The sequence below is a fragment of the Trachemys scripta genome, chromosome 2 (genome assembly GCF_013100865.1).
Source record: "Trachemys scripta elegans isolate TJP31775 chromosome 2, CAS_Tse_1.0, whole genome shotgun sequence".
NCBI lineage: Eukaryota > Metazoa > Chordata > Testudines > Emydidae > Trachemys > Trachemys scripta.
In genome coordinates this window covers 281,620,681-281,645,308 of record NC_048299.1, presented here as the reverse complement: position 1 = coordinate 281,645,308, position 24,628 = coordinate 281,620,681, and the positions used below count along the sequence as shown (strand labels likewise).

The following is a 24,628-nucleotide window of genomic DNA, read 5'->3' as shown; positions in this document are numbered from 1 at the left end:
CTTCATTGATTTGAGATCTACCATACCATTCTCTCACTAGAAGGGAAAACCTAGGCTGGCAGCAGACCGTAAAAGAGACCCAGTTTCGTTCTCCTCTATCTCTGAGTTGTGAAGAACGTGTATGAAGGTTATCGCCACCAACAAGAATGCACTTTTATGTAGAAATCCACGACTGAACCGAGTCTTCCTGCCGAGTGATTTAAATCCAATCCACCCTGCACTAGACCCTCTCTGACTCTGAGCTATCTGCACAAGATGGGTCTCCTGCTCAGCATTGGCATGTGCTGCCCAAGGTGCTCTTCTGCCCTCAGCGTGCCCTCCTCACCCTGGGCCATGGCCTGCTGGGGCGGGCCAGAGTCAGCCCCTGAACCATTCAACGGCAGGGGAGGAGCCGAGGCATCAGCTGCTACAGGACGATGGTTCCCACCCTTTGTGGTTGGGAATAACCCCTCACCCAGTGCAGTCTGCCTGAGTCTGGAGATGGGCGCACTGCTTTCAAAGCTCTGAGCTGCTCTGGGGTAGTTCTCCGGCTTGTTACCCAGGAGCTCAGCCTAGATCCGTGTTCCCCTCTGGCCACAGAGCTGCGTGGAATGGGCAAGGCACCAGGCTAGTGAGGGGCATGTAGCAGACGGCAGCGCCTCTGTCTAGCAGACGCTCCAGGGCTGGGAGCTGAACCGAGACCCCAAGGGGCAGATGTTGGCAGTGGTGATTAGCCATTGGAGCTGCTCCCCTGGGGCCCCCACATGGAGTCTGTAAACCCAGACTGGATCTTTCCGAAGAAGTGAGGTTTTTACTCACGAAAGCTTATGCCCAAATAAATCTGTTAGTCTTTAAGGTGCCACCAGACTCTTTGTTGTTTTTGTAGATACAGACTAACACGGCTACCCCCTGATACTTGGATCTTTCCAAGCTCTCTGTTCTAGCTCAGCCCAGGATTAGGGGCTGGCTGCAGGAGTCGCTGGGTGAGACTGATCCAAGTCACCCAGGAGGGCTGACCCTGGGGATGGGGAGCCCCCTCAGGATGCCCATAGGGGTTCAGTGCCCCCAGGACTCGCAGTGCCTCGCTGAGGTGACAGGATTAGGATTTCGGATGCCGTAAATAGGCTGTGTGGTGGAATTACAGAGAGTTAGAGCAAAGCTGCTTATTGGCACTTGCCGCAAAGCCTGGCCGGGAAATACTCCACCCCTTTGGCCTGGGAAATGGTGCTGTGGGGACTTAGTATCCCCCATGGTGGTGACAGCCCCTCCTCCTGTCCTGTGATGGGATTACACCACCTCTCGCTACCTGCAACCCCCCTTTGTATCCAAGGCACTCCCAGGCCCTGCTGTCACCCCACAGCCTCCTCCTTGTGCTGCTGGTTTCCTGGTGCTCTGGTCCAGCCAAGCAGGGACTGCCAGCCCCTTCACTTCTGTTTGGGTTCCTGCTTCGGGTACTAGCCCATGCCAGCAGCCTTTGGGCTGCAAATCGAGCAAGGTGCTTTTCTTGGAGCTGAGCAATCAAAGGAGAGGTTCCTTGGCGTGCCACGCCCAGGTGCTGGGAGCTGGTATTCCTGCGGGTCTTGGGTGGTGCAAGCTGTTGGAACGTTACGATTCCTTGGTTCCAAATGTGCAGTTGCAGTTTGTTAAAGTTGCGGTTCACGGCAGGGCAGCAGTACAGTGGAGACGCCCTGTGTCCTGCTTGGCTCTCGAAGGCTGACGTGACGGAGGGTGGCTGGGCCAGATTTGGTGTGACCTGGTGCAGGGGGCCACGAGCTGTAGAAAGTTATGGTGTTAACAGTTGCAGTTTCCACAACAAAATTGCAGGCCGCGATTTTCTTCCAGCCTTACTTGTTTGTAGCTCCCCAGGCTTCAGTGCTTCCCGGGCGGCTTTGTGGCAGTGTCCATAGGTACCTGCGCTGCACTCCTCTCTCCTGCCTGTTTCCAGCCCTCTGCTGCAGTGTGTGACGCTCTCCTGTCTGCACCCTGGGCAGGCAGCGCAGCAGCAATGGGTGTGACTGCCAGCAGTGCGCTGGGGCTCCTCAGGGCCCCCGGGCAGTGCTGCCTGGGATCGTCCCGTAGCGCTGTCTCTGCGGCTGGGGAGGTGCGCTTGGCTGCTGAAGCTAGGAGAAGGGGGGAGGTTTTGGTGTGCGTCTCGGACTCGGAGTTGTGATGGCTGCAGCTTTGTCCAGCTCGCTCCTGCGGGGGCCTGGCTGTGTGTGGCTGATGTCACAGGCGTGGGATTAAGATAGCGAAGGACCCAGCAGGATTAGAGCGAGGAGCCTGCGCGTGAGGTGGGGCGCTCGAGGGGGCTCGTTTGGCAGAGAGCAGCTGTGTTAGATCTGCTGCCGCTCGCTGTCGCTGCCTGACAGGGTTTCTCTCCCGCCCCCTGGATGGAGCGGGTTTATTTATTGCAGCTGGGAGAAGGGTATCTTCCAGGCAGGGCTGGAGGCCGCTGAGAAGGAAACTGCTGCGCTGTAGACTCTGCCTGGCATTTCTGCCAGTGACTCAGCAGGCTGTGCCACCTCCCCGCTCGGGAATCGGGCTCCGCTCTGGGGAGGAGGACCCCCCCACCCCCTTCTCCGCTCCGCTCTGGTGGCTGAGAAGATAACGGCCTGATCTGGGCCTTCCTCTCCGCACAGCTCCGGGACCACCAGGCCTGCGCACGGACTCTGCTTGCTGCGGCATTGGCAGCACTGACGCCCTAAACCGACACCACCCAGGGCCGTATGTATCTGAGACGCCCGTGCTGGGGAGGGCATCTGGTTTGGACTGAGACCTCACGTGCCTTGTGGGGGCAAGGCATGGGGCAAGTGACTTAGGTCAGGAGGCCTTGTTTCTGTCCTGGGTTGTTTTGGGGTCTTGTCCCTCCCCTTCCCTTCCACCGGCGTGCTTGGAGATTTTCAGCTCAGCCGCCCCCCCGTCCTCCTCCATGCCAGTCTCTGCATTCTCGCTGGCTGAATAATGCTTAGATTCCTGGTGCCAGGGAGCCTGTCAATGGGTCAGAGGGAGGAGGTGGCCAATCATATCTGGAATTGCCTGCCTCGGCTGTCCGGTAGCAGATCTCCTAGTTAGTCTGGGGTCCCAGGTCTGGCAGGAGGATGCTCATAACTCTGTGTGTGGGTGGGGGTGGAAGGTGCTCGAAGTGCCTTGGATGGGCTGTAAATCTCTGCCTGCTGATGTCCTAGCCAGGGGGCGGATCCCCTGGCCCGCCCCACGCCTCTCAAGCTGGTGAGCAGTTTGTACCCCGAAGCATGAGGGCCGAGAGCTCCTGGAACATTGCAGTGCAGTGCTGCTCGTGCATTGCAGCTGCTGCTGTGATTGATGCTCTAGAGGGGTCCTTGGCCATCCACCTGCACAGGACAGGCTGGCGTTAGGTAGCTCAGGGCCACAGCGCAGTCTGTTACGGTCGCCTGCAAGGTGCTAATGTGCCTAGAACCCTGTCATTCGTTTAGCTGTAGCAGAGTGCCCAGCATGTGTCTTACGGCGCCATGTCAGGAACCCTGCCTCCTCCTGATCCCTGCGAAACCCACTGCTGTCCCCACAGTTAGCTGCAAATAGCAAACTGGCCTTGTGGTGTCCCAAAGCTGGGGGGGGGCAGGGACTCCAGGACATCTATATCCTGTCTACTGCCAGGGCCAGAGCATCAGCGCATGGCTAGAACAGGGCAATCATGGAGTGATCCACCCTGTCATCCGGTCCCCAGTTCTGGCAGTTGGGGACCCCTAGCACAGGGGCTGTGTCCCTGACCAGCGTGGCTACTAGCCATTGGTGGGCCTCTCCTCCAGCTCTTCTGAGTGAGGGAGGCTGCGGCTCTCTAGGTCACCAGGGACAGAGCTCTGAGCGCATTGAGTGCCCCACTGTCATGTTATGCGGTGGGGTGACTAGCCTGGGGGCCTTCTCTGGCCCCTTAGTTTGTCCCTCTGGCCCCACAGTGATGGTGCTGGGGGTCCCACCTCTTACTGAACGGCCCTGGTCTCTCATCTCCCTGTTCCCCAGAGCTCTGCTCCTCGTCCGCCTCTGGATCCTTGTGACTTGGTCAGAGTCCTGTGACCAGCAGGACTCGCTGTAGGGAAACACCAGCCCTGTATGTAACAGCATTAGAATAGATCTGGGGCGGCTGCCCTTGCCATCTGACTCCTGCTGCACGTTGAACTAGGCTCTGCCTGGAAGGTGCCGCTAGTGCAGGGCCCACAAAGGGGGGAATCGGTGTCTCCAGACACCCGCTCAGCAGTGGGATTGGTCAGGGTGAGTCTGAGCGGAGAGACTGAAGACAAATAGGCCCCCGGTCCCGGACTCACAGGAGCGATTCCTGGCCCCAGCTTTAGAACAGCTCTAGGGCAAACCCTTCAGTGGGCCTGACCTCCGAGGGGTCTCGCTCTGCCTTGGGGTAGCTACATGGCCACACCGCCTCCTTGGACTGGGCCTCTGGGCCTGCAGCCCCTCGCTCCGCTCTGCTCACCCCACTGAGCCAGACCCTGAGGGAGGCTCCTCCCTCAGAGGGGCCCATGTGCCTGGCCCTGTGTGGGCACTGATGCGCATGCCGCGTTGTGAAAGAGCTGGTTCTGTGCCTCGCACGCGGCACAGGCCGGCCTGAGGGGAGCCTAGAACATTGTCTGGTCTGGTCGACCCAGAGCCCAGCCGAGCCTAGTGACCCCTGTGGTTCCAGCACTGGCTGTCCGTCTGACCACCTTGGTCACTAGGTGAGAGCCCTGGCTCCTTCCAGCAGCCAGCACTTACCCCCATGGATCTCGGGCTGGGGCAAGGCTGTTAAGTCTCCCCAAGGAGAGGCAGGAAAGTCCACATCCCTCTGGGTCCTTGGTTGCTAGGTGTCAATGTCCAGGCAACTGGCTTTGCCATTGTCTTCTCAGCTGTTCTGTTGATATGGGGTTAGGGTCTGGAAATCTGGGCACCACCCACCTGTGTGTCTCAGCCTGCCTGGAGAGCAAACAGTGGGCAACAATGCAGCATCTGGGGGAAACTGAGGCACAAACAGACCTCCTAAAAATATTACCAAATATTCCCACTTCGTCACACCCCCTTCCCTCTCGTAAGGGTGGCCCCAGCCCAAGGAGGAGTATTGCCCGATGGGAAGCTGTACTGCACCTACGGATAAATGGGGGCTTGCGTATCTCGCCAGGACCGAAGGAAGCACCCACTCCGGTGTTTCTGTGTGTGTGTGTGGGGGGGGGGGGGTGACGGAGCAGGGAGCGGGCAGATTTGACCTGGGAATGTTGCAGGGAAGTTGCATGGGGATGGGGCACTTCCCTTGCAGGAAGCTACCTGAGCTGTAACCTGAGCCAGGAGGGGGGTTGGGAGAAATAACACCTTGAAGAAGTGAGGTTCTTACCCACGAAAGCTTATGCTCCCAATACTTCTGTTAGTCTTAAAAGTGCCACAGGACCCTCTGTTGCTTTTTACAGATTCAGACTAACAGGGCTACCCCTCTGATACTTGACACCTTCTGCCCGGGAGGCTGAACAAAGGAGAGGAGGAGCAGAGGGGAGGGGAGAGAGCTGCTGGAGGAGTTTTGGTTTGGTTTCAGTTTGGGTTGGGTGGTGCAACGCAGGGAACCCCAAGCTGGGCTCTAAGCTCCCTAAACCCCCCAGAAGGACTTGATTGAGGGGTTCTGGCTGTACCTACACGCTCTGCTTGGGACTGTGTTCCTGTCATCTAATAAACCTTCTGTTTTACTGGCTGGCTGAGAGTCATGGTGAATCCCAGGAAGAGGAGTGCAGGGCCTTGACTCCCCCACACTCTGTGATGGGGATATTCCTGGGAGCTGCTGTGCCCTGGGGAGCGGTATGCGGGGGCTATGCTGGGCGGCTGGGAGCTCTGGGTGCCTAGGCTGCGTGGCTGACGCTGGCTGGGTTTCACTGAAGGTGTTAAATCCCCTGGGCGGTGCCATGGTGGATGCTGCGCTGTGGGGTTTCAGCCCTTCTGGCCCAAGGTGCAGCTGTGTTTGTAAATTACTTGCAGGAGAAAGTTGGACTGAACCCAGGGCAGGGAACAGCACTGGCCCTGCAATGCCAGACCCAGCCCAACACCATGTCACGTGAGCGGGGCCAGCTGATGCTGGGAATTAGATGGGATTTCCCAGCTCCTACTGCTGCCTGATAAATGAGCCCTGGTGTTTACAAGAAGAGGCGTTGCCCTGCTGGGGGCTGGGCAGCACCAGGTCCCTCTTGCTCCTGGCATAGCAGCTCCAGCCAGGAGACCTGGTCCGTGTCCAGGGGCAGGCAGGCAAGCGCTCTGTGGCCAGCACTGTGCGGCACAGGCAGGGAGGGAGCCTGGGAGATGGTGCTGGCCACCGGTGTTCTGGGTGGGGTGTACTTTGGCTTTAGCTCCCAGGCCTGCTGGCATGGTGGCACCCCTTCTGTTTCACTGCGTGCCAACCTGTCATGGCAGGAGCATGCATGAAACCCGAACAGGCAGGGTGACCAGATGTCCTGATTTTATACAGACAGTCCCGGTTTTTGGGTCTTTTCTTATATAGGCTCCTATTGCCACTCACCCCTGTCCCGATTTTTCACATTTGCTGTCTGGTCACCCTACAAACAGGGGCCATAGGAACGCTGATATAATGCTGTGTAAAAAGGAGTAGTCTGCACCTGCCCTTGCCCTTAACCCCACGGGCGCCTCGGCTGTAGCTGCGCGCCAGCACGCTGTGCAGCCAGCCCTGAGCTGTAGTCACCACTACTGGAAAGGAGAAAAATGGGCTTGTCCTTCTTTGCTTCTGTGTGGTGGGCAGAGCGGCCTGGGGAGGGGCGGGGGGGAACCCTGCGGCGGCCGGGGTCCCTGGGATGGGGTGTGGGCGGGGCCTGGGGGGAGGGATCTGGGCAGAGGGGAAGTTCTGTGGGAGGGTGGGTGGAGGGGTCCCTGTGGGGGGAGGGATCTGGACAGAGGGGAAGTTCTGTGGGAGGGTGGGTGGAGGGGTCCCTGTGGGGGGAGGGATCTGGGCAGAGGGGAAGTTCTGTGGGGGCGGGAGGAGCCTGGGGGTCCCTGTGGGGGGCGGGGAATGGGGGCCCTGTCTCCCTGGAAAAGCCAGGGGAGATTCGCTAGGTGACTGAAAAACAGGCAGGGTCGCTGTCAGCTGTTGAGGGAGGGAGGCCTGAGTAACAGCTCCAGGCTGGGCATGGGGATCACTCTCTGTTTAATGAGGCAGCACCCCTGCCCCTCTGGCGGGGGGCTGTGAGCTCCCACACTCACGCTCTGGGACTCATCCTCTGAAGTCAAACTAACCAACCAGAGCAGACCCAGCTGCTGGGGAGGGCTGAAGGAGCTTTCCTGCAGCGGGCTGGGCCCAGCCCTGACTGGGGAGGGTGGTCAGCCTCCCTGCCTAGGCTGGGGTCTCTGGCCAGGGCTAGCCCAAAGAGCGTGTCCTGGTGTGTGCTGAGTGCTTGGGGCTTCCTCGCGGAGCATGTCTCTACCTGGGGCCCTTCCTGCCCATCCTGAGCTGTGGCTGCCCAAGGTGCCTCGGCAGCCCGTGCAGCAGCCGCCCAGCCCCAGCCGGGCTTGGGCTAGCGCTTGGAAAACGGCTGTGTAGACGCACCTTGAGTTCCACTGGGTCTCTGAAACCCCCCCGAGCCCCGCCCTCCTGCGGGCTGTTAGACGGACCTTCTGGGCAGTGCAGGCACCTGCCACCCGTGCAGTCACAGGGCACCCCGAGTAGCATGACCAGATGTCCTGATTTTATAGTGGTAGTTGTGATATTTCAGAGCTTTGTCTTCTATAGGTGCCTGTTTATCCCCTCCCACCCTATCCTGATTTTTCACACGATCTGGTCATCCTAGCCCCAAGGCAGCCCCCTGACAGCCAGAGCTGGCCCAGTAGGGCCTTCCGCTTGGCCTGCCAGGCATCAGCAGCTCGATCCTGCTCCTCGCTGGGGGCTCCGCTGTACGGCCAGCCCGGCTCCAGCACCTGGCCTCCCCTGCCCAGTCCTGGCTGCTGTTCCCTCTGTGTGCCCTCGGGGGACGCTCTGCAGCCAGGAGGGAAGGGGGCTGCCAGGAGCATGGAGCTGGGCAGAGCCCCATGGGGAGCAGGGAGGAACAGCTCGCACGTGGCAGCTGAACAAAAGGCCCTCCCCAGATCCCTGTGCCCCCCGCCAGGCGCCCCCTTTCCCTCCGAGCTGGCAGGTGCCAGGGCTGGGCCCGGGTGGGAGCAAGGGGGCCTCAGAGGCAGGTCTGGAGCCTGGGCAGCGGAGCGGGAGTCGGAGTGGCTGGGTGCCAGGGCAAGCCCGGAGGCAGAGCTAAGCAGTGGGGCTCCAGTTGGGAACTGGGGCTGGGCCGGGCTTTAGGGGAGTCACCCCAGCCCCCCCAGGCTCCGCAGGGCAGACGTCGGCCCTGCCGCTGCCCCACACCCGTCTGTGGCCTGGCCCGATCAAGCCTGAGCTTGGGAGGGAAAGCTGGCGCTAGGCCCTGGTTACCGTGGCGACGGAGCCGCAGGAACTGGGTCAGCCTGCTCCCCAGCAGAGACTGCTGCCAGCAGGGCCCACCTCACGGGCGGGTGACGTGGGCCCCCTGAGTGAGGCTGGGGGGGGCTGGGGAGGCAGCCGTGGGGGGGCATGGGGTGATGGGAGGGGGAGACAGCTGTGGGGGTGGGGCCATGGGGTGATGGAGGTGGGTGGAGGGTGGAAGCAGCTGCCGGCGGGGAGGGAGCTTGTGGTGATGGGGGGTGGGGTGGAGGCAGCCGTGGGGCAGGCGGGCATGGGGCGATGGGTGGGGGGAGGGGCATCCAGTCCTGTCCGCTCCGGAAAGGATGGGTCCAGGGGGTGCCTGGGATGCTGAGCTTTGGGGGTCTCCTCGGGCTGTGACTGGCTGGCAGTGGTGGGGACTCAGGAGCTAGGCCTCTAACACCCCCTCCGTGTGTTTTCTCCTCAGCACTGAAGCGGCAGTGAGCGCCTGGGAACATGTCCCACGAGAAGAGCTTCCTGGTGTCGGGCGATGGCTTCGCCGCTCCAAGCCCTGCCTTCCCTGGGCAGCAGCCTCCTGCCCCGCCAGCCTACGCACAGCCCCCCTACCCAACAGCACCCTATCCACAGCCCCAGTTCCAGCCAGGACCTTACAACCAGCCGGGCTTTCCGCAGGGCCCGTACCCTCAAGGGCCTGGGCCGTACCCACCGGCCCCGTATGCTCAGGGGCCGTATCCACCAGCAGGCGCGTATCCTCAGGGGCCGTATCCATCAGGGCCGTATATGCAGCCGCCATACGCCCAGCCACAGCCCATAGTCTCAGAGGACCAAGGCTGTAAGTGACATTGCTCCAAACCCCGTGGGGGCAGTGGGGAGGGCGTGCCTGGGGGAGCTGCCCCATCCCTTTCTAGAGCTGAGCGAGAGTCTAACCCTCCCAGCAGCCAGGCTGCGTTCTGCCCGCCTGGAGTCACAGCAGGTGCTGCCGGTCCAGCTGGAGGCCTCTCCCCAAAGTCTGCTGCAGCTAGTGGTGCTCTCTGACCTGCTGCCATGCAGAGCTCCCAGACTCCTCCTGGGGCTCCCAGCTCTGCTCCCCTCTCCCCCCACATCTGCTCTGCACCTGCTGTGGCCCTAGAGATAGTACCTGCGTCCACTTTACAGCTGGGACTCAAGGATGGGGTGAGCTGCCAGGAAATGAGGTGAAAGATGCAGAGCCAGCCCCATCCCTGGGGGGGGGGCCAAGTGAGGGGGTCTGGGTTATGTGGCTGGCTCTGGACATAGAATCCTAGAATATCAGGGTTGGAAGGGACCTCAGGAGGTATCTAGTCCAACCCCCTGCTCAAAGCAGGACCAACCCCCAACTAAATTATCCCAGCCAGGGCTTTGTCAAGCCTGACCGTAAAAACCTCTAAGGAAGGAGATTCCACCACCTCCCTAGGGAACCCATTCCAGTGCTTCACCACCCTCCTAGTGAAAAAGTTTTTCCTAATATCCAACCTAAACCTCCCCTACTGCAACTTGAGACCATTACTCCTTGTTCTATCATCTGCCACTACTGAGAATAGCTGAACTCCATCCTCTTTGGGAACCCCCTTTCAGGTAGTTGACAGCAGCTATCAAATCCCTCCTCATTCTTCTCTTCTGCAGACTAAACAATCCCAGTTCCCTCAGCCTCTCCTCATAAGTCATGTGTTCCAGCCCCCTAATCATTTTTGTTGCCCTCCGCTGGACTCTTTCCAATTTCTCCACATCCTTCTTGTCGTGTGGGGCCCAAAACTGGACACAGTACTCCAGATGAGGCCTCACCAATGTCGAATAGAGGGGAATGATCAAGTCCCTCGGTCTGCTGGCAGTGCCCCTACTTATACAGCCCAAAATGCCATTAGACTTCTTGGCAACAAGGGCACACTGATGACTCATATCCAGCTTCTCGTCCACTGTAACCCCTAGGTCCTCTTCTGCAGAACTGCTGCTTAGCCAGTCGGTCCCCAGCCTGTAGCAGTGCATGGGATTCTTCCATCCTAAGTGCAGGACTCTGCACTTGTCCTTGTTGAACCTCATCAGATTTCTTTTGACCCAATCCTCTAATTTGTCTAGGTCCCTCTGTATCTTATCCCTACCCTCCAGCATATCTACCAGTCCTCCCAGTTTAGAGTCATCTGGAAACTTGCTAAGGGCGCAGTCCACGCCATCCTCCAGATCATTAATGAAGATATTGAACAAAACTGGCCCCAGGACCGACCCTTGGGACACTCCGCTTGATACCAGCCGCCAACTCGGCGTGGAGCCATTGATCGCTACCTGTTGAGCCCGACGATCTAGCCCGCTTTCTGTCCACTTTATAGTCCATTCATCCAGCCTATACTTCTTTAACTTGCCGGCAAGAATACTGTGGGAGACCATATCAAAAGATTTGCTAAAGTCAAGGAATAACACGTCCACTGCTTTCCCCTCATCCACAGAGCAGTTATCTTGTCATAGAAGGCAATTAGGTTAGTCAGGCATGACTTGCCCTTGGTGAATCCATGCTGACTGTTCCTGATCACTTTACTCTCCTCTAAGTGCCTCAGAATTGATTCCTTGAGGACCTGCTCCATGATTTTTCCAGGGACTGAGGTGAGGCTGACTGGCTTGTAGTTCCCCGGATCCTCCTCCTTCCCTTTTTTTAGAGATGGGCACTACATTAGCCTTTTTCAAGTCATCCAGGACCTCCCCCGAAAACTCGCCATGAGTTTTCAAAGATAATGGCCAATAGCTCTGCAATCACATCCGCCATCTCCTTTAGCAGCCTTGGATGCAGCGCATCCGGCCCTATGGACTTGTGCTCGTCCAGCTTTTCTAAATAGTCCCAAACCACTTCTTTCTCAACAGAGGGCTGGTCACCTTCTCCCCATATTGTGCTGCCCAGTGCAGCAGTCTGGGAGCTGACCTTATTCGTGAAGACAGAGGCAAAAAAAGCATTGAGTACATTAGCTTTTTCCACATCCTCTGTCGCTAGGTTGCCTCACTCATTCAGGAAGGGGCCCACACTTTCCTTGACCACCTTCTTCTTGCTAACATACCTGAAGAAACCCTTCTTGTTACTCTTAACATCTCTTGCTAGCTGCAACTCCAAGTGGGATTTGGCCTTCCTGATTTCACTCCTGCATGCCTGAGCAAAATTTTTGTACTTCTCCCTGGTCATTTGTCCAGTCTTCCACTTCATGTAAGCTTCTTTTTTGTGTTTAAGATCAGCAAGGATTTCACCGTTAAGCCAAGCTGGTTGCCTGCCATATTTACTATTCTTTCTACACATCAGGATGGGTTTGTTCCTGCAACCTCAGTAAGGATTCTTTAAAATACAGCCAGCTCTCCTGGACTCCTTTCCCCCTTAGAAAAAAGAACAGGAGTACTTGTGGCACCTTAGAGACTAACAAATTTATTAGCGCATAAGCTCTAATAAATTTGTTAGTCTCTAAGGTGCCACAAGTACTCCTGTTCTTCTTTTTGCGGATACAGACTAACACGGCTGTTACTCTGAAACCTTTCCCCCTTAGGTTATTCTTCCAGGGGATCCTACCCATCAGTTCCCAGAGGGAGTCAAAGTCTGCTTTTCTGAAGTCCAGGGTCTGTATTCTGCTGCTCTCCTTTCTTCCTTGTGTCAGGATCCTGAACTTGACCATCTCATGGTCACTGCCTCCCAGGTTCCCATCCACTTTTGCTTCCCCTACTAATTCTTCCCTGTTTGTAAGCAGCAGGTTAAGAAGAGCTCTGCCCCTAGTTGGTTCCTCCAGCACTTGCACCAGGAAATTGTCCCCTACGCTTTCCAAAAACTTCCTGGACTGTCTGTACACCGCTGTATTGCTCTCCCAGCAGATATCAAGGTGATTAAAGTCTCCCATGAGAACCAGGGCCTGCGATCTAGTAACTTCTATTAGTTGCCAGAAGAGAGCCTAGTCCACCTCATCCCCCTGGTCTGGTGGTCTATAGTAGACTCCCACCACGACATCACCCTTGTTGCTCACACTTCTAAACTTAATCCAGAGAGACTCAGGTTTTTCTGCAGTTTCATACCAGAACTCTGAGCAGTCATACTCCTCTCTTACATACAATGCAACTCCTCCACCTTTTCTGCTATGCCTGTCCTTCCTGAACAGTTCATATCCATCCATGACAGTACTCCAGTCATGTGAGTTATCCCACCAAGTCTCTGTTATTCCAATCACATCATAGTTCCCTGACTGTGCCAGGACTTCCAGTTCTCCCTGTTTGTTTCCCAGGCGTCTTGCATTTGTGTATAAGCGCTTAAGATAACTCACTGATTGTCCTGCTTTCTCAGTATGAGGCAGGAGTCCTCTCCTCTTCCGCTTTCCTGCTCATGCTTCCTCTCGGTATCCCACTTCCCCACTTACCTCAAGGCTTTGGTCTCCTTCTCCCCGTGAACCTAGTTTAAAGCCCTCCTCGCTAGGTTAGCCACCCTGCTTGCGAAGATACTCTTCCCTCTCTTCGTTAGGTGGAGCCCATCTCTGCCTAGCACTCCTCCTTCTCGGAACACCATTCCACGGTCAAAGAATCCAAAGCCTTCTCTCCGACACCACCTGCGTAGCTATTCATTGGCTTCCACGATTCGACGGTCTCTACCCAGGCCTTTTCCTTCCACAGGGTGGATGGACGAGAACGCCACTTGCGCCTCAAACTCCTTTATCCTTCTTCCTAGAGCCACATAGTCTGCAGTCTGGTCATTCCTGGCAGTATCATTGGTGCCCACGTGGAGAAGCAGGAAGGGGTAGCAATCCGAGGGCTTGATGAGTCTCGGCAGTCTCTCCGTCACATTGTGAATCCTAGCTCCTGGCAAGCAACAGACCTCTCGGTTTTCCCGATCGGGACGGCAGATAGATGACTCAGTTCCCCTGAGGAGGGAGTCCCCGACCACCACCACCCTCCTCCTCCTCTTGGGAGCGGTGGTCGTGGAACCCCCTGTGACGGGTTGGATCACAGAAACCCCCTTGGGAGCTGCCACCCGATGTGCAAAGACTACCCCTGCTTCTGTTTTCCCTGCCAGCTCAGGACTCCAGCACCCTGTCTTGCTGAGCCAGACACTCCCGTCTGCTCCAACCCAGACCCAGGGTCTGAATCACTTGTCCCAAAGCTGCAAGTTTACCTGAAAACAGCTCACAGAAGTGCGCTTGTCTTTAGCACTCAGATGCCCAACTCCCAATGGGGTCTAAACCCAGATAAATCCGTTTTACCCTGTATAAAGCTTATGCAGGTCAAACCCATAAATTGTTCGCCCTCTATAACACTGATAGAGAGATATGCATAGCTGTTTGCTCCCTCAGGTATTAATACATACTCTGAGTAAATTAAATTACAAAATAAAAAGTGATTTTATTAAATACAGACAGTAGGATTTAAGTGGTTCCAAGTAGTAACAGACAGAACAAAGTAAGTCACCAAGCAAAATAAAATAAAATGCGCAAATCTATGTCTAATCAAACTGAATACAGATAATCTCACCCTCAGAGATGCTTCAGTAAGTTTTTTCCCAGACTGGACACCTTCCAGGCCTGGGCACAATTCTTTCCCCTGGTGCAGCTCTTGTTGCAGCTCAGGTGGTAGCTAGGGGATTCTTCATGATAGCTCCTCTCCCTCTCTGTTCTCTTCCCCCCCTTTATATATCTTTTGCGTAAGGCGGGAACTCTTTGTCCCTCTGGGTTTCCACCCCCCCTCACTGGAAAAGCACCAGGTTAAGGATGGATTCCAGTTCAGGTGACATGATCACATGTCACTGCAAGACTTCATTACTCACTTGCCAGCACACACATATACAGGAAGACTCACAGGTAAAACACACCCATCTGCAGACAATGGGAGTCATCAAGATTCCAAACCATCATTAATGGTCCACACTTTACACAATTACAATAGGCCCTCAGAGTTACATTTTATATTTCTAGTTTTAGATACAAGTGGTACATTTATACAAATCAGATGATCATACTCAGTAGATTATAAGCTTTGTAATGATACCTTACAAGAGACCTTTTGCATGAAGCATATCCCAGTTACGTTACATTCACTTATTACCGTATTTTCTCTAAAACTATCTCAGTTACATTATATTGACTTATTATCAAGTTTTTATAAAACCCTATAGACTGCACAACGTCACACCCCCATCCCTAGGACAGTGCATCTCATGCCTTCCAATCGGTGGAGTCTCCTTCTGCTCCCTTCCCTCAGATGTATCCTCTAGTTCACTCTCTGCATTAGTACCTGTGGAGAGAACATGAAAATGGTTGCTCACCTGTATCTGCATTGCTGGTACATGGACACTCCTCTTTCTCCTTCTGGAGGTCACATGCTGCCAAATTTCTTCACCGTCCTTCTGTGAATTTTCACATAGTTTGGCATGGTGGGGCAGTGGTAACACTTCTAGCCTGAGAAGCTCTCTGGGCCTCTCCATCCTGCACAGGGCCCAGGGGTCTGAGGACTGAATCGGTGTGGCTTGGCAAGGTCACCGGAATCGCTGGAGCTCAGTGCTCTCTGCCTGCCCACTCCCTGATGCTGCTGCTGCAGCCATGAGGGTTTCTCTGCCCTGGGGGCAGCAGCAGCTGCTTCCTCTGGAGAAGAAGGGGAAGTCCCTTGCTTGCAGCCCTCTTGCACCCCAGGGAGAGAAGTGGAGACTCCTGCAGCCTCCCCTCCCTGGGGCAGGTGAGGCCTAGCCATGAGCCAGGACCCTGTTTCCTGCTGGTCCTCCACCATCAGGGAGGGGGGCATGGTGGGATCTGGCAGGCTTCCACCTTCACGCTGGCATCCCACTCTGGAGGAAACGCCGAGCTCCCTGCACTGACACCTCTTAGCCACAGGGAGGAATTGCAGGCAGCTGAGCTGCACCTATGGCTGCTTTTCCTCACCCCTGCTGGCAGGGGAGACGGGCTGGGCATGGGGGGCAGCCCCAGGCTTCCTCCAGCCCTCTGAGAGGCGCAGGGCGTAGACTCCTGCCTCCCCACATGGGTGCCCTCAGGTGGGCCGTGGCAGAGTCCAGGCAGGAGGGATGTCCGAGTGCTGGCATGGCCGTGCTCCTAGGCAGCTCTGCCCACCGCACCCAGCCCTCCCTGACCCCTCTCTCCTGCCTTTCTTCTTTCCCTGTGTGGCACTGGCACCGCAAGACGGAATGAGCCCTGCCCGTGTGCCCTGGAGACCTGGCACCGTGGCCACCAGAGTTGGTGAGCTGCTGCTCCGGGGGCATAGCCAGGCGGTGATCTCCCCGGGGTTGGGGCTGGAGATGTGGAACAAGGTGCTGCAGTATGTGCAGTAGAGCCCAGCACCTATCTGGTCCGGGGCCCACTCCCCTGGAGCTTAGTTCTTCCTGGGCGCTGGGCTGCTCCTGGCCGGGGTGGGTGGAGGGCTGTGCACCAGCTTCTGCCTTACTCCCCCTTTCTCCAGCTCCGCTGCACAGTAACTACCATGAGGACGGGCCGCCCTCGTACTACGACAACCAGGACTTCCCCATCACCCACTGGGACGACAAGAGCATCCGCCAGGCCTTCATCCGCAAGGTGAGGAGCTCCCAGTGCACTGGGGCAGGGGCCAAGGGCCTGTGATCCCCCACTTGAGCAGGTGGGAGTGGCCCCCTCTTTGCATGGGGGCAGGGGAAGCGTCCCCACGGTGGGGGAGGGGACCTGTCCTCACCCATGTCATGTGCTCCTCCAGGTGTTCCTGGTGCTGACCCTCCAGCTGAGCGTGACCTTGGCCTTCGTGGCCATCTTCACCTTTGTGAAGGGCATGAAGGGCTTTGTGAGGCGAAATGTCTGGATGTACTATGTCTCCTACGCCATCTTCTTCATCTCACTGATCGTGCTGAGTTGCTGTGGGGAGTTCCGCCGCAAGTACCCCTGGAACCTGGTCGCCCTGGTGAGCTCCAGCTTGCGGGCCCAGCACGGCTCTCGCAGCCCCATCGCTGAAATCCCCTTGCTTGGGGTGACAGTCTGGGGCTGGGAGGGACCCTCTGCTCTGGGGCAGGCTGGAGTTGCTCTTCCCACCCACCGTGCTGTTCCCTATGCTGCCCCAGCCCTGGGGAGAGGTGTGAGAACTGACCGCATCCCCATACGACTCCCCTCCCTGCGCGGCATGCCCAGGCTCAGCGCTCCTGTGTGCTGAGCACTCCGGGGAGTTCGCCCGACCCAGCCGCTTATGCGGGGTGTTTGTACCCCTCACCCCATGGTCTCGCACCTCCTTCCAGGCGTGATGCAGAGGGTGTTGAGCCCAGGAAGGCACTAGGAGGTGCTGTGTTGCTGGCTCTGGGCAGAGTCCCATAGAAGGCGCTCTCTTGAGTCAGCACTGACCCCAAGCGCAGCCCCCTAGGTCCTGAGCACAGAGCCAATAACCGCCCCATGGCCACAGTCCCTGGTGGATCTGGGGTGACAGATTTCATTACACTTGGGGCTAGTTGTCCTTTCTTGTCCCTTTGGCTGGGTGTGAGCTGGCTACATTGGGGCAGGGGGTGGAGACCCCTTCTCGCTGCCCAGCCTGTCAGGCTGATGGCCGTGTGCTACGCTTTTAGCAGGTGGCCGTTACCGCCGGTGAAAGCTGTAAACCGTTCATTCCCTGTTCTCCCCAGCTGGGCACTCTCCAGGCCCGGCCCCTCCTGGGGGTTGTAGGTTTCCAGCTTGGGGCTCCCCAGTGTGTGCTGCAAAAGGGTCCCCAGGGGAATGAGGCTGTTGTGGTGCTAAGGGTTTGCAGCTCGGGGCTGGACGGTGGTGTCCAGGCCGCTGCCCTAGCAGCCTGGGGCGCCCCTCACCCAGGTGCCTGCCTAGCCCTGGCTCTGCTCAGCCTGCCCAGCCCCCTCTAATGCACGTTCCCTCTCTCCAGTCCATCCTGACTCTCAGCCTCTCCTACATGGTGGGGATGATCGCCAGCTTCTATCAAACGGACGCCGTCATCATGGCCGTGGGCATCACGGCCATCGTCTGCTTCACCGTTGTCCTCTTCTCCCTGCAGGTGAGGGGGGCTGGGCTCGATCCCCAGGCTGGGCTGGGAGCTGGCCGCTGGGCCACACAGCGGGATCCCTTCATTAGAAGCCCTGTAGCTGTCTGGGGAATGAGGGGTTGGCTGGCTGGCATCTGCCTTCTCCAGCTGTGAGAGTGGGGAGCCAGAAGCCCCAGGCTGCCCCCTCCTGGGGACATGGCTAGCTCTCTCTGCCTGGGGCCCTGGCACCTTGGGTCACTGCGCAGCTCCTGTCTGAGCCTTAGCCAGACACCTGCCACTGGGAGTCGGTCCCTGCTGCAGTAGCTTCCCTGGCACCGTGTGACAATGCGGTTCTGGCGGGACCCAACTGAGAGCGCCAACTCAGGACAAATTGCTAAAACAGGGCAGTTACAGCCCAAGGCTGGGGTTTTTCCACCTCTAAGGCCAACCAAACCAGCCAGACTAGGAGGACTTCGGTCTCATCCCACTGGCTAACCGCAAGTCTCACAAGCAATTCCCTTAGACACTCCAGTTTCCCAGTATCACCACCAGTGCCACTCGTTATGGGGACAAATGGTTATGAAAACCAATACCCCAGTAAAAGAAAAAGGTTCTCCCAATCCCAAAGGACCAAGCCCCAGACCCAGGTCAATATACAAGTCAGATCTTACCCACAAATCACGCTGTTGCCAATCCTTTAGAATCTAAAATCTAAAGGTTTATTCATAAAAGGAAAAAGATAGAGAGGAGAGTTAGAATTGGTTAAATGGAATCGATTACATACAGTAATGGCAAAGTTCTTGGTTCAGGCTTGCAGCAGCGATGGAATAAACTGCAGGTTCAAATCACGTCTCTGGAATACATCCCCCACTGGGATGGGTCATTCAGTCCTTTGTTCAGAGCTTCAGTTTGTAGCAAAGTTCCTCCAGAGGTATGAAGCAGGATTGAAGACCAGATGGAGATGAGGCATCAGCCTTATATAGTCTTTTCCAGGTGTAAGAACACCTCTTTGTCCTGTCAAAGTTAGACTCAGGAGTCATAGTTTGTCAGACCACTCTGTTTTATTAGCACAGCGCTCTGCTAATACATTCAGATAATGTGAGCCTCCATGCAAGATTCAAACAAACAGTCTTATTTATACAGATAAAAGGGTGCGAACTAAACAAAGGGACAGAGAGAGCAAAATTGTAAAATTTGCATGGAGCACAATATGCATATCCTGCTTCCTTGTTAACTCTTATCGATCTAAGACTAATGCTTCACCAATTGCCCTTAAGTGGCAAGTTAAGCAGTTAATGTCTGCTTTCCTGCCCCCCTGGCTTGCAGCATTTCTCATTTCTACTTAAAGGTACATATAGCATTCTTTAATTCATTCTATTTCTTTAATATAATTCGTTTCACTTTCACAGTCCTTACTGTGGAAAATTACAGCAAAATGGAGTCTGGAGTCACATGGACTAGTCCCTGCATACTTTGCTGAGTTACAAGGCGTATCTGCCTTCTCTCAATGGGTCCATTGTATAGCTGATGGTCCTTAATGGGCCATCAAGCAGGCTAGGCAGAGCTAATCTCAGCTTGTCTGGGATGTCACCCAGAAGCATAGCATACGTTTGCCATACAGACAGTATAGAGCCAATATTCATAACTTCAACTACAAAACTGATACACACACATAGACAGCATAATCATAACCAGTAAACCATAACCTTGTCCTAGACACCCCATTTGACCCCCTTTATACCAGATCTGGGTGCCACTACAGGACCTTGGTTGCAACAATGATCTATACGGTCCTAGTTTATGTCAATAACGTCACACACCGTCAGGCCTTCATGCTGCTAAGGGGTTGATGCTCCGGGGCCCTTGGGCAGGGGCAGCATCCGCCCGCTGACGTCTCCACGTGCTCAGGCTGCATTGGGTGTGGCTCGTGCTTTGTGGGAACGGCAGCGTCCTGGGAGCTGGCCATGGGGCTCTGGCAGAATCCAGGTGCAGCCTGTGAGCTGCCTGTGCTGGTTCTTGGGGAATTCGCCCTCGGACCCAGCTGTGCCGTAGCCGTGCCTGGGGCTGGGCAGCCGGCACTGCCAATAGCCGGCCCATGTCTGGGCTCCCGGGGGAGCTGCCTGGAAAGCAGAAAGACCTGGGCCCAAAGCCGGGCTCTTTTCAGCTCCTCCAGCAGGCGGAGCAGTGCTGGGGCCAGGCGCGGGCCCAGCCACGAGGCCGGGGCTGGAGACCCCGTGTGTGATGCCCCAATGGCCTGTCGTCCTCTCCTGCAGACCAAGTATGACTTCACCTCCTGCCGGGGCGTGCTGATCGTCTGCCTGGTGGTGCTGATCCTCTTCTCCATCCTGTGTATCTTCATCCGGAACCGCATCATGGACATCGTCTACGCCTCGCTGGGAGCCCTGCTCTTCACCTGCGTGAGTATCTGCCAGGGTGGGGACAGCGCCACCACACTGTCTCCTGCAGATCCCTGCCCAGCGTGGGGAAGGCCTGGGCTGGAGCTGAGTGGGCAGGAGCCAGGGCGCTCGGCCTAGGGGCTCGCCAGGGCCTCAAAGGGGACAGCTCTGCCTGATGAACCCTTCCCCATGGGGATGTGGCTGCCTCACCAGGGCTGAGAAACCAAACCCGCAGGGTCACGGGCACTGCGCCCCTCGGGCCTTAAAATCCACCCTCTCCGGCTGCTGGTCCGCTATGGCCCCCATGTCCCTGTGCCCCTGGGGGAGCGCGTTGCTGGAGGGTAGGCCTGGAGCTGTGCGGTGGGGACAGCTCTAGAACTGGTGATAGCTTCAGACCCTCAGCGTGGCACCACCTGGGAGTTTGTTCCTGCCCCTGCCTAGTCCCAGCTGGAACCCGGCTCCCCCTCCCGGGGGGGGGGGGGGGGGGCATGAACACCAGGTCCCAGTGGCAGCTGTGGGACCAGGCATCACCCACCAGCAGCAGTGGCCAAGTCCGAGCTCTCGCTCACAAGCCAGAGAGCCCTGTCTGGGCCGGCACTGGGACCCGTGCCCGTATCTAGAGTAGGAGGGGCTCAGGGAGGGAGGGAGGGCTTGGCAGGGCAGTGTCAGTGATGGTCGGGGACAGCCCCTCCCCTTGGATCACCCAACCCCCAGTGCTCTGCCCCTGGGCATGGCACTGTCCATGCCCCTCCATCCTGGCAGCACTTCCAGAGCACCCCCGGGTGCCGGGGGGAAAGAGGCACAGCCTGGCACAGACCATCCCTCCTGCCATGCCATGCGCAGCGCTGTGAGCCCTGGGTGTGCAGGACAGGGGGGCTGCATTCTCCCCCTCAGCTCATGGCCTGGAGCTGGGTACCTGGGCATGGTCCATGCTGAAAGCATGCTGCTGCAGCAGGCCTGGTGCCAGGTCTGGCACCCTGTGTCACGGAGTCCCTGGGCGATACTCTAGAACTGCTCCCCACAAAGCCAGTCAGGACTTTGGGGAGCCTCCTCTCCCATGGAGCAGACTGTCTGCAGGGCAAGAAGCTCACACGGCTTCACCTCCTGGGAGCACTCAGCATATGCCCCTCCGTGCGCTTCCCACAGCGAGTCTGCCCAGGCCGGGTCCTGGGGAAGCCAGAGGGTCCTGCACCCCCATTTCGCAGTCAGACGTGACTCTCAGCCAGCCAGTAACACAGAGGTTTATTAGATAACAGGAACACGTCTAAAACAGAGTTTGTAGGTCCAGAGAACAGGCTCCCTCAGCCGGGGCCATTCTGGGGCCCAGCAAGCCAGACACCCCCATCTCCCTCACTCCCCATCCCCAGCCAGTTCCAAATTGCAACCCCCTCCAGCCCCTCCTTTCTGGCCTTTGTCTCTTTCCCAGGTCAGGAGGTCACCTGATCTTTGTTCACCTTTAGCTATTCCCTTGCAGGAGGGAAGGGCCCCGGCCATTTGTTGCTAGGAGACAGATTGTCGGCCAATTATGCACACTGGAGACTTAAGAAATACATAGGGGAAACTGAGGCACCCACACAGTATTCAGAGGAAACATTAAGAACTTCTTCACACCCTGCTCCTGTGTGACCCCTCCTCCCCCTCTCTTGCAGTTCCTGGCGGTGGACACTCAAATGCTACTGGGGAACAAGCAGTTGGCCCTGAGCCCGGAGGAGTACGTCTTCGCCGCCCTCAACCTCTACACGGATATTATCCAGATCTTCCTCTACATCCTCGCCATCATCGGCCGGGCCAAGGACTAGTGCGCGCCCGCTGCTGCGGAGAGTAGGGTAACCTGCCCCTGTGCCAGCCCCACCTCACTGCGTGTCACTGCCCCCACCCCAGCCCTGCTCCCCCATAGCCATTTGGTGTGGTGTTTTCATGGCATCTCGTTGTTGGTTCTCGTGTTCTAGTTATTTTGACCCATGGTCCCCTCACCAGCTCTTCAGGGAGGACAGTGGGGCGGGGGGCAGCTGAGCGGCAGTGGGCTCATGGTTTTGGAAGGACCCGTCCTGGGCAATCATGGGATGAGGGACGCTCTCCATCCTTCGGCTGCCCGTGCTGTGTGGGGCAGGGCGGGGGTGTATACATCGCTTTGCTCTGCACCATGTCAGGAGCTGCTGTCTTGCTTCAGGGAATGTTGCTGCCTGGTTGAGTCCCAAGCATGCTGCTCCTGCCCTCTGGCAGCCCCCCTCCTCCTCCACGGATGTGCCCAGCTCCCTGGCAGCCAGGGGCAGCTCTTTGGCCGCCACTGCTCCTCTCCGCTGTCACTAGCCAGCTGCGTCCCCAGCCTCCCAGTGGTGAATGGATTGAAACCCTCTCTGGCCCCACGCAGGCAGATCAGGCCTTTAGTGAGACGACCAGAGAGAGTTCAAAGGCAGGCTCTATTAGCGCCTGGCCCTGGAGATCTGGCATGCTGGGCGGTGCCTCCCAAGCGCAGCCCCTGCCGGGCCTGACAGCACCTGCCTGATTTCACTACAGTTGGTCATGAAGATGTTTGAGACCCTGAACCGGTGGTGGTGGTGGGCTGAGTGCAGGCCGCTCCCTGGAGTGCCCAGGTGTGCAGCCCCCTTGAGACTGCTTCCCAAGGCACTGTGTGTGGCTGGCCTGGGGGTGAGCGCAGGGATCTGCCCAGTTCCCCTCCCACGAGCACATGGTGTGGGCTGCGCCGGGGCCCTGCCTTCCCTTTCCATGCAGCCCAGCTCCCTCCTGCTCCGAGCAGCCGGAGGCTGGGTCCCGGGGTCCCTGTTGTTCTGTATGTGACTGGCTGCTGCTGTTAATAAAGCTCTGTTTAGCTGTGAGACCGGCACCTGTCCAGACTCTCCTTTCACCATCCCAGCCCTCTCCTGGGGCGCCCCCAGCAGGAGCAGCGTCTGTGCCGCCGCCTGCCCAGAGGCCTGGCTAAGCAAGCGGCACCAGGAGAGACCTGGGTGAGGCTGGGCCTGCGGAGCAGTGCTGGTGACCCCTGCTGGGCAGCCCAGAGACAGCTTCGCCATCCCCTCCCCACACCAATCCCTGGGGCCAGGGGGCTGCATTCCTGGAGCTGTGCAAACCTCTCCTGCCCTGTGTGCCAGCCCACTTGGCAGCTAGACACCGAAGGGAGTAAGGGGCTGGCTGAGGAGGTTCTCACTCTATAGCAGGGTTACTAGCCCTTGGGCTCCGGGCCCCCTCGGGGCCGGGGGAGAGGACTTCAGCAGAGTAACAAGCACGTGTGCCTGCCCCCCACACCTGGGGGTATCATGGGGTTAGTGGGGGGGCCTTCTGCACTGTCTGGGCCCAGGTGTGCTACGTGATGCAGCCAGCGGAGGCCAGCACCGAGGGATCGATCCCAGAGCCCCTCCCGCCCTCTGGAGCAAGGGAAGGCCCTGACAGACCCTGGGGCCCTGTAGGGGCAGGGGTCCCAACAGCCCCCTGGGCCCCAACCACACATACAGTCTCCTGGTAGCACAGGTGGGCCGTGAGCACTGCTGAGCTGCCTGGACTCCAGGGGCAGGAGGTTCTGGGGCATGGCACTCAAGTGGGGTCCCTGCACTGCTGCATGCTGCCTGGCTGTCCTTGTGCCCCGAGCCCAGTGCCACTCGGCACTCGCTGTATAAACAGGATGTCCTAATAAAGTGAGAATGTACAAAGCGTTGGGCTCCTCTCGTCCTTCCTGCAGCTGCTGCTCCCCCTCGCTGCCCTCTCTCCTAGGCATGGCAAGACAATATCCAGGGTCATGAGGCCTCTCCCCACTGCCCGCCTTAGCATGACCCTGCCTGGTGTGGGTCAGTCCCTGAAACCAATGGCCTCGGGCAGCACAAACGCTGCCTCCCAGGCCTCACAGGCCCTGCTGGCTCTGTACAGGTATCAATAGGCACATGCCAAACCCCGAGTCATAGAACTGTAGGACTGGTAGGGACTCGAGAGGACATCTAGTCCAGTTCCCTGCACTCATGCCTGGACTATTATCTAGACCATGTGTGACAGGTGTTTGTCTAACCTCCTGTTAAACATCTCCAAGGATGAAGATTCCACAACATCCCTAGGCAACTTATTCCAGTGTTTAACTACCCTGACAGTTAGGAAGTTTTTCCTAATGTCCAACCTAAACCTTAACAAGAACAATTTTTCTCCCTCATGTCCCCTCAGTCTTCTCTTTTCCAGACTAAACAAATCCAATGTTTTCAACCTTCCCTCATAGCTCATGGTTTCTAGCCCTTTTATCATTTTTGTTGCTCTTCTCTGGCCTTTCTCCAATTTGTCCACATCTTTCCTGAAACGCGGCCCCCAGAACTGAACATGATACTCTAGTTGAGATTTAATCAGCGCGAAGTAGAGCAGAAAAATTACTTTTCGTGTCTTGCTTACAACACTCCTGCTAATACAACCCCGAATGATGTTATGCAGTTGACTCATTCCTAGCTTGTGATCCACTATGACAGTAACTGGCTCTCACGGACTCCCAGGATCTGTGCCCTCTCTCCTCTGTACAGCCCCTGGGAGAAACCCTCTTCAGTGTGACAGCCCTTCTCAAGGGTTGCACTCGCTCTGGGGGTTAGGCCCTTTGGCCCTGCCACCTCCCGGGACTGAACCTCTACGCCTCCAGCACACCTGGCTCTCTCTGGGGGCCCCCTCAGGGTGTCCCCTTGCTCTGGAACCCCATGGCCTCCACTTCCAGAGGGAATAATGCAACCCCGCTCTCTAGACTGGAGTGACTCTCAGCTAGCGTAAAACAGGAGGGTTTATTGAACATCTGAACCCAGCACAAGAAACTCCAGGCCTCAGGCCTAGCCTCCCTCAGCACAGCAAATCTAAGTCTGTCCCGCATCCACATGGGCTCTGGCTGCCCTCTTCCAGCTGGGCATTTGATATCCCCGTCCCGCCT

At 57.3% G+C, this 24,628-nt stretch overlaps 1 protein-coding gene across 2 annotated transcripts; it reads left to right on the top strand.

Moving 5' to 3' along the window:
- The first annotated feature begins 2,327 nt into the window (after nt 1-2,327).
- GRINA (glutamate ionotropic receptor NMDA type subunit associated protein 1) lies at nt 2,328-23,394 on the top strand. 2 transcript variants are annotated; one of them, XM_034763799.1, is made up of 7 exons: nt 2,328-2,703; nt 8,856-9,221; nt 15,812-15,924; nt 16,079-16,279; nt 17,237-17,365; nt 19,606-19,749; nt 21,378-23,394. In XM_034763799.1, exons 2-7 carry the CDS (start codon nt 8,885-8,887, stop codon nt 21,525-21,527), a joined length of 1,074 nt encoding a protein of 357 aa, XP_034619690.1. In that variant the 5' UTR covers nt 2,328-2,703; nt 8,856-8,884; the 3' UTR covers nt 21,528-23,394. The 2 variants fall into 2 exon arrangements, with proteins under 2 accessions (XP_034619690.1, XP_034619691.1); XM_034763800.1 differs by lacking the exons at nt 2,328-2,703; nt 8,856-9,221 and adding an exon at nt 14,947-15,591.
- The last annotated feature ends 1,234 nt before the right edge of the window (nt 23,395-24,628 follow it).

What these genes read in the sequence shown, in the direction of transcription:
- GRINA (XM_034763799.1), top strand. Translation starts at nt 8,885, where the DNA reads ATGTCCCACGAGAAGAGCTTCCTGGTGTCGGGCGATGGCTTCGCCGCT. An exon ending in GCCAGGCCTTCATCCGCAAG is followed by an intron (nt 15,925 to 16,078) that starts GTGAGGAGCTCC and finishes GTGCTCCTCCAG; the next exon opens with GTGTTCCTGGTGCTGACCCT. An exon ending in CCTGGAACCTGGTCGCCCTG is followed by an intron (nt 16,280 to 17,236) that starts GTGAGCTCCAGC and finishes CCCTCTCTCCAG; the next exon opens with TCCATCCTGACTCTCAGCCT.